A 10,876-nucleotide genomic window follows, 5' to 3' on the forward strand; every position below is an offset into this window, starting at 1 on the left:
ACCTCAATACATAAGGCAATTGCTAACAGCTATAAAAGAGGAAATTGACAGTAACACAATAATAGTGGGGGACTTTAACACCTCACTTACACCAATGGACAGATCATCCAAACAGAAAATTAATAAGGAAACACAAGCTTTAAATGACACAATAGACCAGATAGATTTAATTGATATTTACAGGACATTCCGTCCAAAAACAGCAGATTACACTTTCTTCTCAAGTGCACATGGAACATTCTCCAGGATAGACCACATCTTGGGTCACAAATCAAGCCTCGGTAAATTTAAGAAAATTGAAGTCATATCTAGCATCTTTTCCAATCCCAACGCTATGAGATTAGAAATCAATTACAGGGGAAAAAAAGTAGAAAACACAAACACATGGAGGCTAAACAAGACGTTACTAATAACCAAGAGATCACTGAAGAAATCAAGGAGGAAATCACAAAATACTGAGAGACAAAGTACAGTGAAAACATGATGATTCAAAACTGATGGGATGCAACAAAAGCAACTCTAAGAGGGAAGTTTATAGCAATACAAGCCTACCTCAAGAAACATGAAAAATCTCAAATAAAATCTAACCTTACACCTAAAGGACTAGAGAAAGAAGAAAAAACAAAACCCAAAGTTAGTAGAAGGAAATAAATCATAAAGATCAGAGCAGAAATAAATGAAATAAAAACAAAGAAAACAATAGCAAAGATCAATAAAACTAAAAGCTGGTTCTTTGAGAAGGTAAACAAAATTGATAAATCATTAGCCAGATTCATCAAGAGAAAGAGGGAGAGGACTCAAATCAATAAAATTAGAAATGAAAAAGGAGAAGTTACAATGGACAACGCAGAAATACAAAGCATCATAAGAGACTACTACAAGCAATACTATGCCAATAAAATGGACAACCTGGAAGAAAGGGACTAATTCTTAGAAACGTAAAACTTTCCAAGACTGAACCAGGAAGAAATAGAAAATATGAACAGAACAATCACAAGTAATGAATTGAAACTGTGATTAAAAATTTTCCAACAAACAAAAGTCCAGGACTAGATGACTTCACAGGTGAGTTCTATCAAACATTTAGAGAACAGCTAACACCCATCCTTCTCAAACTCTTCCAAAAATTGCAGAGGAAGGAACACTCCCAAACTCATTCTATGAGGCCACCATCACCCTGACACCAAAACCAGACAAAGATACTACAAAAAAAGAAAATTACAGGCCAATATCACTGATGAATATAGATGCAAAAATCCTCAACAAAATGCTAGCAAACAGAAATCAACAACACATTAAAAGGATCATACACCATGATCAAGCGGGATTTATCCCAGGGATGCAAGGATTCTTCAATATACGCAAGTCAATCAATATGATACACCATATTAACAAGTTGAAGAATAAAAACCATATGATATTTTAAATAGATCCAGAAAAAGCTTCTGACAAAATTCAACACCCAGTTATGATAAAAACTCTCCAGAAAGTGGGCATAGAGCTAACCTACTTTAACATAATAAAGGCCATATATGATAAACTCAGAGCAAACATCATTCTCAATGGTGAAAAATTAAAAGCATTTCCTCTAAGATCAGGAACAAGACAAGGTTGCCCACTCTCACCACTATTATTCAACATAGCTTTGGAAGTCCTAGCCACGGCAATCAGAGAAGAAAAAGAAATAAAAGGAATACAAATTGGAAAAGAAGATGTAAAACTGTCACTGCTTGCAGATGACTTGATACTATACATAGAGAATCCTAAATATGCCACCAGAAAACTCCTTGAGCTAATCAATGAATTTGGTAAAGTTACAGGATACAAAATTAATACACAGAAATCTCTTGCATTTCTATACACTAATAACAAAAGATCAGAAAGAGAAATTAAGGAAACAATCCTATCCACCATTGCAACAAAAAGAATAAAATACCTAGGAATAAACCTACCTAACGAGGTAAGAGACCCATACTCAGAAAACTATGACACTGATGAAAGAAATCAAAGATGACACAAACAGATGGAGAGATATACCATGTTCTTAGATTGGAAGAATCAATATTGTGAAGATGACTATACTACCCAAAGCAATCTACAGATTCAATGCAATCCCTATCAAATTACCAGTGGCATTTTTTACAGAACTAGAAAAAAAATCTTAAAATTTGTATGGAGACACAGAAGACCCCAAATAGCCAAAGCAGTCTTGAGGGAAAAAACGGAGTTGGAGGAATCAGACTCCCTGACTTCAGACTATACTACAAAGCTACAGTAATTAAGACAATATGGTACTGGCACAAAAACAGAAACATAGATCAATAGAACAAGATAGAAAGCCCAGAGATAAACCCACAAACCTATCGTCAAATAATCTATCACAAAGGAGGCAAGGATATACAATGGAGAAAAGACACTCTCTTAAATAAGTGGTGCTGGGAAAACTGGACAGCTACATGTAAAAGAATGAAATTAGAACACTCCCAAACACCATACACAAAAATAAACTCAAAATGGATTAGTGTCCTAAATGTAAGACCGGACACTGTAAAGCTCTTAGAGGAAAACATAGGAAGAATACTCTTTGACATAAATCACAGCAAGATCTTTTTTGATCCACCTGCTAGAGTAATGGAAATAAAAACAAAAATAAACACATGGGACCTAATGAAACTTCAAAGCTTTTGCAAGGAAACTACAAACAAGATGAAAAGACAACCCTCAGAATGGGAGAAAATATTTGCAAACAAATCAACAAAGGATTAATCTCCAAATGTATAAACAGTTCATGCAGGTCAATATCAAAAAATGAAACAACCCAATCCAAAAATGGGCAGAAGACCTAAATAGACATTTCTCCAAAGAAGACACACAGATGGCCAAGATGCACATGAAAATCTGCTCAACATCACTAATTATTAGAGAAATGCAAGTGAAATCTACAATGAGGTATCACCTCACACCACTTAGAATGGGCATCATCAGAAAATCTACAAACAACAAATTCTGGAGAGAGTGTGGAGAAAAGGCAGTGTAAATTGATACAGCCACTATGGAGAACAGTATGGAGGTTCCTTAAAAAACTAAAAATAGAATTACCATATGACCCAGCAATCCCACTAATGGGCATATACCCAGAGAAAACCATAATTCAAAAAGACACATGCACCTCAATGTTCACTGCAGCACTATTTACAATAGCCAGGTCTTGTAAGCAACCTAAATGCCCATCAACAGATGAATTGATAAAGAAGATGTGGTACATATATACAATGGAATATTACTCAGCCACCAAAAGGAATAAAATTGGGTCATTTGTAGAGACGTGGACGGATCTAGAGACTGTCATACAGAGTGAAGTAAGTCAGAAAGAGAAAAACAAATATTGTATATTAACGCATATATGTGGAACCTAGAAAAATGGTACAGATGAACTGGTTTGCAGGGCAGAAATAAAGACACAGATGTAGAGAACAAACGTATGGACACCAAGTGGGGGAAATGGTGGAGTGGGGGTGGTGTGGCAGTGGTGGTTGTGGGATGAATTGGGAGATGGGGATTGATATATATACAGTAATATGTATAAAATAGATAACTAATAAGAACCTCCTATATAAAAATAAATAAAATAAAATCCAAAAAATAGAAAGAAGTCACATCATAACACAGGCTTAAAATGGAAAGCTGTTAATTTCTGTATCACATTGGTCAAGTCAGAGGTAAAGTTCCAAGGCAAGCAGAGAGGCTGTGCAGCCGTCAGGGGTCCCTGTACACTTCATAGGCACAGGCTTCTCTCAGGCCCTGAGGCAGCCCCTTACCCTTACGGTCCAAGAGAGTAGAGCAGCAGGATGAAGGAAGAGACCAAAAAGTGGGCAAAGAGGGAGAGCCAGCTGTTTCTTAAGAAAGGTTCTTAGAAGCTTGCCACGAGGAAGTCTAAGACCAGGCTGCATGTGGCACCCATACATATCAGCACATTTTAGAGTCTGGGCAGAATCTGCCACCTATGAAAAACAAAGAACAGCACTCACCAAACTCTAAGTGAACATGTACAGACTGTCCAGAGACAATAACCTCTTAAGAAGCAGAAAATCTCACCACTTTTTCCTGATTGCTTTCTATGGAAAAAAGGTGGCCCAGAAAGGCTTGAACAAGAAACTTTTTCTTACAGAAAGTCCTAAAACCAAATATTAAGAATACAGGCTTGGGACATTATGGTGAACAGTCATTTTTATACACACTTTGGAGTATTATCAGGGTATCAGAATTGATGAAAATCTTGTGATCAATATGCAGAGGGGCTGGTGGTGGGCTAGAATGCCCATAATGTTATCTGAGTTTTCTAAACACACTGATCTAATCCCAGCTAACCTCCCTCATTCCCCCTCCCTTCTCTTCAACTGTTCCAGGGTTTTTCTAATTTGTTTTGGTTTTTAATGCAAGAATTAAAGTTAAATTAAAACTAAAATGGAATTAAATTTTAAATTAATTAATGGACTTAATTCAAGAATGAAAATTAAAGTGCACTCTGTCCTCTAGTCCACTGGTTTCTAAGTGTGGTCCCCACCAGCATCACTTGGGAACTGATTACAAATGCCAATTTTAGGTCCCCACCCCAGACCTACTGAATTCATCTAAGAAATTCTGAGGCACAATAAACTTTTGGAACCAGTTCTTTAGTCCAGTGATTTTCAACCCTGGCTGCACACTGAAATCACCTAGAAAACTTGGAGAAGTACCACTGTCTGGGTCCCATCCCCGAGGTTCCAATTTGATTGGTTTAGGACGTGGTTTGGGGTCTGGGAACTTTTGAAATTCCTCACTTGATTGTAAGGAGAAACCAGGGCTGAGAACCATTGCTCCGGCCACTTATGTCATCTGAGCCTTTATGGCCAAATAAAGTCATTCAAATCAACTGTGTCTTGGAGTGGTGGGGAACTAGTCTTCCTCCCAAACAGAGATGTTGAAGGTAGTGTAAGCTTTTCCCCGTCCCTGTGACTCAGGTGGGAAGGACTGAGTTCCTCCTTCACCATTAGCCTTGGTTGGAGCTCAGCCCGGCCCTCACCCTTCTTTCCCTGCATCTCCACAGCCTTTTCTTGTTCTCCTTCCCCACCTAGCCTGTAGTTTTAGTCAGTTATGCTAATTGAGGTAGGGTGGGATAGGTATTTAATCAGTTTAGTCCAAGAAGACCACAGTGGAAAGAACATTATGTATAAAACATATTGCTTGGAGGGATAGTGAGGGAGAGGCAGAGGTAGATGTGAAAAAAAGAGTAAGGGGTATGATTCCGTCCAAGTTTGGGTGGGGAGGTATTTTATTAAGGATTCCCAGATGGGGGTAGTAAGGGCTGAGGGCTGGAAAGCTGAAATTTGAGAAGGGCTGTTGGAAGGGAGGTGGGAGGTGCAATAATAATTGTTATTATCCTAATATACCAATTAGATTCAGAATTGTAATTATCCTCATACTACTATTGCTTTTTGAGGCAACCAGAGTTCTGTTCCCCAAATTCACTCCACCTTTACCCCCAGAGCCAATTAAAACCTTTCTGTATACATCAGTCCACACCACAATTTGCAACAGTGGGAGGGGTTAGCTGGGGGATGGGAAGAAGGAGGGAAGGAACTTACACAGATGTGTGAGGGGGACGGGCACACCAAGATGCTTTCTTCTATCAATCCATAAGTAATACCAAACAATTGTTTCATTACTAAAAGACTAGTCAAAATGCAATACCTCTTCCTGAATAAGTTTAAAGTATTTTAAAAACTGGGATTAAAAAGATGTTTCCAACATGATAAGGAGTATGTTAAATAAATAGCCAACCTCACACGTCACCAAAGATACTAGATGGTGTCACTAATTGGCAACATATAGCACAGTCTACAAGCAAGGCCCAGAGCTAAACAATCGAGGTGAATTATCAAATTTAATCCATATAACAATCCTAAAGGCTGGGTTTCTTATTAATCCCTGTTTACTCAGTAGGAAACTGAGGCATAGAGAAGTTGGATAACTTGTCCAAAATCACATAACTGAAAGTAACAGAAATAGGATTTGAGCCCTGGGAAGCTGGCTCTGGTGGAAAGAAAGCTAGTGCTCCTGGAGAGGAGTGAGGGGAGAGTGTGGGGGAGGGCATCTGAGAGAATTTATTCCCCCTGACCTATTAATCCTTGCAGGGTTTAAGACAGGAATGACCTGATGGATAGTTTAAAAGAATCATTTTGGTGCCCGGGTGGAAGTGAACTATGGAAAGGTGCGGGTGGAGCAAGGAGGTTAGGAGGCTGTCACAACCGTCCAGATGGGATACGTGTGAGGTTTAGATTAGGGTTGTAGCAATAGACATGCTAAAGAGTTGGATATGTGAAATATTTTGCTAAGGAAAAATACCGATTGACAACAGGATGAGAATGTGACCCAGCCCCCATCATTTCCCCTGGGCCACAGTGATTCAGATAGGAAAAAAAGAAACAGGCCAATCATTGGTCACTGGCATTTTCCCTTAATGTTTGATGAAGAAAAAAATCACTCAGGTCCTTTAGCTGGGATGAAGGAAAGCTTAGAACTTAAATCCCCCTGAAGAAGAAACAGAAAGTCCCTTAAAGCAAATGGTCTTGAGAGAAGCTGAAATATGCAGATTATAATATATACTGTTACCTCTAGTCCTAGGAAACTGGGGCTGCCTTCTCTTTAGCACTCAAAGACATGAGAAGCCCAGGGACCTTCCCAGCTTTTCAAATTGCACTTCTAACCTATTGGTGAGTTCTGAAATCAAATTAGTGTGTGAGACCAGCATTTTTTCTAATAAAATATAATAAAATAAAATTATAGTGTTATTACTCGTCATAGGTATTGTCTCAGAAAACTTTTGTTTCAACAATACAAACACCTGTTAAGGTGGATTGGGGTGGTCCCCACCTAGGCGCAGTGTCAGAGAAGGGCAAGGAGACCCCTGAAATAAAATCATATGGATCAAAAGGGAATAACAACAACAACAAAACACCACAACTGGGCTGTCCCTCATCTCCAATGGAGTTGGAAAGAAATGGGAGATGACAATTCTGTTAGGGAACCATTAACCGAAACCACTCACACTGGCCAGGCACGATGAGTTGTCTCACCACAGGAGGTCCCGATAAAGAACATGGTGCTGCCACTGAAAACTAACCAGGAGAATTCGGGATGGGCCAAAAGGAAGGAGGAGACGCCATCCCATAATATTGTCCTATAAACTTCCCAGAATCCTTTGCGCTAGACTCCAGCTTGGCTGAGAGATATTGGCGCCACCAGGAAGGACCCTGAGTCAGACCAAATATGGGCCAAGCAAGATGATTGGCCAGAGACAACCCGGAAAGTAACCTATTACCATAAAACCTGAGACTGCGAGCCACGTGGCAGAGCAGTTCTCCTGGGTTCCCTTACCCTGCAGCTCTCCGCCCAGCCATAGCCCCTTCCCAATACAGTAAGTCCCCTACATACGAACGAGTTCCGTTCCGAGAGCACGTTCGTAAGTCCAATTTATTCGTTAAGTCCAACAAAGTTAGCCTACGTACCCAACTAACACAATTGGCTATACAGTAATGTACTGTAATAGGTTTATAATACTTTTCACACAAATAATACATAAAAAACAGACACACAAACTAAAGAAAACATTTTTAATCCTACAGTACAGTACCTTGAAAAGTACAGTAGTACAGTACAACAGCTGGCATAGAGGGGCTGGCATTGAGTGAACAGGCAAGAAGAGTTACTGACTGGAGGAGGGAGAGGAGGTGGGAGATGGTAGAGCTGAAGGATCGTCCGCAATAGGAGATGGAGGGCAAGCTGCAGTTTCACTCACACCTGATGTTGATGGCACAGGTTCTGGTTCCTTGCTGGATTCAATTCTATCTACCCTCTTGAAAAAACGATCCAGTGATGTCTGGGTAGTAGCTCTTTTTTTCTCGTCATAGATGAAACGGTAGTGCTGGATTACATTCTGATCGGCTGCTGCAACCTTCATGTACCGTTCTACGTTCGGGTCCTATGACTCAAAAACTAACAGTGCCTCCTCAAGTAAAGAAAATCCCCTTGCCATTTCCTGTGTTGTGAATCTCTTTGGTTCTTCAGTTACTTCTTCTTCCTATTGTCTCTCTTTGTCCCTTCTCTGCGCCTGCAGTTCCATCAGGACTTCATTAGTAAGCTCCTCGTGTTGCACAGCAAGTTCCATCATTATCACTTGGCGCTTCTTAGCAGTACCAACTACATCACCGCTGCTTCTACACTTGCTTCTGGACAACTTGGGCTTGAAATAAAGATACCGTACTACTGTACTCTATACGGTACTGTACAGTAAAATACACAAAAGCACAACCACTTGTAGAGGATGCACGTACGTGACAATGTATGCCAGACATGTAAACTAACTTAAGTGATTGGACATGCGAACGTACATTCGCATCTTTGAAAGTTTACAACTTGAAGGTTCTTATGTAGGGGACTTACTGTAAAGTCTTTTGCTTTGTCAGTGCATATGTCTCCTCAGGCAATTCATTTCTGAGTGTTAGACAAGAGCCCACTCTTCGGCCCTGGAAGGGGTCCCTCTTCCTGCAACAATTCTGGGTCTCTTTGGAAAGGAAGTCAAAGTCAGAGTCCAGAACATGTCCCAACCCAGCATTCCTAGGACAGATGCCACCTTGGAAGTGGCTGACTCAGTAAAATTTTAAAAATACAACCCGAAAGCCCCTGAATGGTTTGAAAAGGAGCCATCATGAGCATTTAAGACTGGGGTGTGGGAAACTGCAGTCTAGGACAGTGTGGGTGTGATGGGGGGGAGGGGCACAAATTACAGATAGGTTGTGAGAGGATCCAGTGTTCCAAACAGTCATTTCCCTCCTTATATAATTGATTCCAGAAGGTCCAGAATCTTAGAGGAACTGTTACTGGACCAAACTTGGGTCTGCTCACCCGTGTGTAGTAAAGCCAATCTACTGATAACGAGTTGTGGTAGAGGGAAGTGCAACGTTAACTGCAGGGACCAAGCAAGGAGTCCAGGACAGATACTCTCTGACTGACCCTATTGGAACCTTTTTGGCCATCATATATACAATACCACTTTGACAACCACCCAATATGCCAATTATTGAACATTCTTATTAGGACAAACATGAATCACCACTAACACTACCTCAGTGAAAGGTTCTTTGTCTTTCAAGAAAGTAAAAATAAAAAACAGTTCTTTCCCAGTACACTTGTCTCTCTCATTTAACTTTCATGTCAAAATATCTCACTCTGGCATCTCATTCTTCTTTTTCCCCAGACAGTTATCATTATCAGGAATTATACTATAGAAAAGGCATGAAATAATGAAAAAGGCATTGTTCCTATCCACAAAATGTAATAATTTAATTTATAATCTAAAACTCCCCATTGTATATACTACAGAATAAATGCACAGTGTAGTCTCTAATCATCACAGCTGTTTGGCTGAGAGATATAATTATCCCCAAGTAAAGACTGAAAAACTGAGGCTTTAAAGTGCTTAATAACACCCCCTACACCCCATAGTTATTTAGCTGCAAGGTCTACAAAATACGCCTTCAAATCAATTAAAATTGCTTAGCTACAAAGTCTACAAAATTGTCTCTTCTTCGGTCATTCTGACATTTCTCACATCAGAGATCTCATTCACCTCACAGGACGTTTCTAGGAAGGGATGAGTTCCTGATGGACAGATGGTTAGGGGGCCACCATTATCACCTTCTCTGGGGAGCTCAGGACTAAAGAATGGACACAAAGGCTCCAAACAGGAGAAATTACTGTGTATGTAGATGAGGGCATCATTGCTAACATCAAAAAACTTGATTTCTTCCAACTCAATATCTAGAAAAATTCCTACTTGGCTAAGGCCAGGGCTTGCAGGAATTCTGGTTTCTGGGATGGAGCAGGTATAGATTATTCCCGCCTTCATGCTGATGATCCAGAAGCCATGTTCAGAGGAAAAACCGCTCTTCCTCTTCCTGTCAACCGATTTTTTGCAGACCCCCAGAGCCCACTCATTCCCCTCTCCCACTTCTACCACCCAGTAATGACAGCCAGAGGAGAAGCATGGAGTGCCCAGGATACAAGCCCAGTATGCAAATCTCTGGGGATCTTCTATCAGGTTCTGGCAGATCTTCCCACACTGGACACTCCTTAGGTCATCAGAGAGGACAAGAAAGGGGTTGGCGGTGGCTGCATCCAGAGTTATGTCCTCCCAGAACTTCAGGTACTCGTCATTCACATGCAGACCCTGCTCCAGTTGGGAACCATGCTGTGTGATGAGAAGAATCAGTTCTCCAACTTGCCATTCCTCCAAAGGAGGATTCTCATTGACGCCTCGACATACAGGACAGATCAATTTCAGATCCTTCTGTTCTTCCATCCAACTTTGCATGCAATCAAAGCAGAAAGTGTGGGCACAGGAGAGAGCAATGGGGTTGAGGAAAACCTCCTGACAGACTGGACAGGCTGCCTCCTCTTGCAGACGGTTGGCCATGGTCCCTGAAGTTCACTCTTTAGCAGAAGTGATCTGAAGCGGCCCTTTATTAGCTTCTGGGAGCGATCAGGAGCCTTCAGTACCTGATCTGCTCTTCAATAGTCAGGATGTACCTAAATCCAATACAAAAATTAAATAATGTAAACCTTTCTGTAGTTTAGACATGAAAGTGACACTAAGTCAACAGAGAATCATAGCAAAGGCACTGTCTGTGAGGAAAACTATCCAAAATTTAAGTGATCACAAGAAAGAGAAATAGGACAGTTGGACATTGTCTTTTCATGGGGGACAGCTTACCTTGTCTGGAGACTTCTGGGTGAAGTCTTGTCTGCTCTGACCACAGCTTCTCCCCGTAGGAGGTGA

At 40.6% G+C, this 10,876-nt stretch overlaps 1 protein-coding gene across 1 annotated transcript; it reads right to left on the reverse strand.

Moving 5' to 3' along the window:
- Positions 1-9,607: 9,607 nt before the first annotated feature.
- RFPL4B (ret finger protein like 4B) lies at positions 9,608-10,587 on the reverse strand. Its single transcript, XM_027093507.1, has one exon. It carries the CDS (start codon positions 10,511-10,513, stop codon positions 9,608-9,610), a length of 906 nt encoding a protein of 301 aa, XP_026949308.1. The 5' UTR covers positions 10,514-10,587.
- Between the last annotated feature and the right edge of the window lie 289 nt (positions 10,588-10,876).

Source organism: Aethalodelphis obliquidens, unplaced genomic scaffold, assembly GCF_003676395.1.
Source record: "Aethalodelphis obliquidens isolate GAN/ISIS:26980383/991018 unplaced genomic scaffold, ASM367639v1 scaffold3, whole genome shotgun sequence".
Taxonomy (NCBI): Eukaryota; Metazoa; Chordata; class Mammalia; order Artiodactyla; family Delphinidae; genus Aethalodelphis; species Aethalodelphis obliquidens.

Bases quoted from the DNA above. Each gene is read 5' to 3' on its own strand.
- RFPL4B (XM_027093507.1), bottom strand. From the start codon at position 10,513: ATGGCCAACCGTCTGCAAGAGGAGGCAGCCTGTCCAGTCTGTCAGGAG.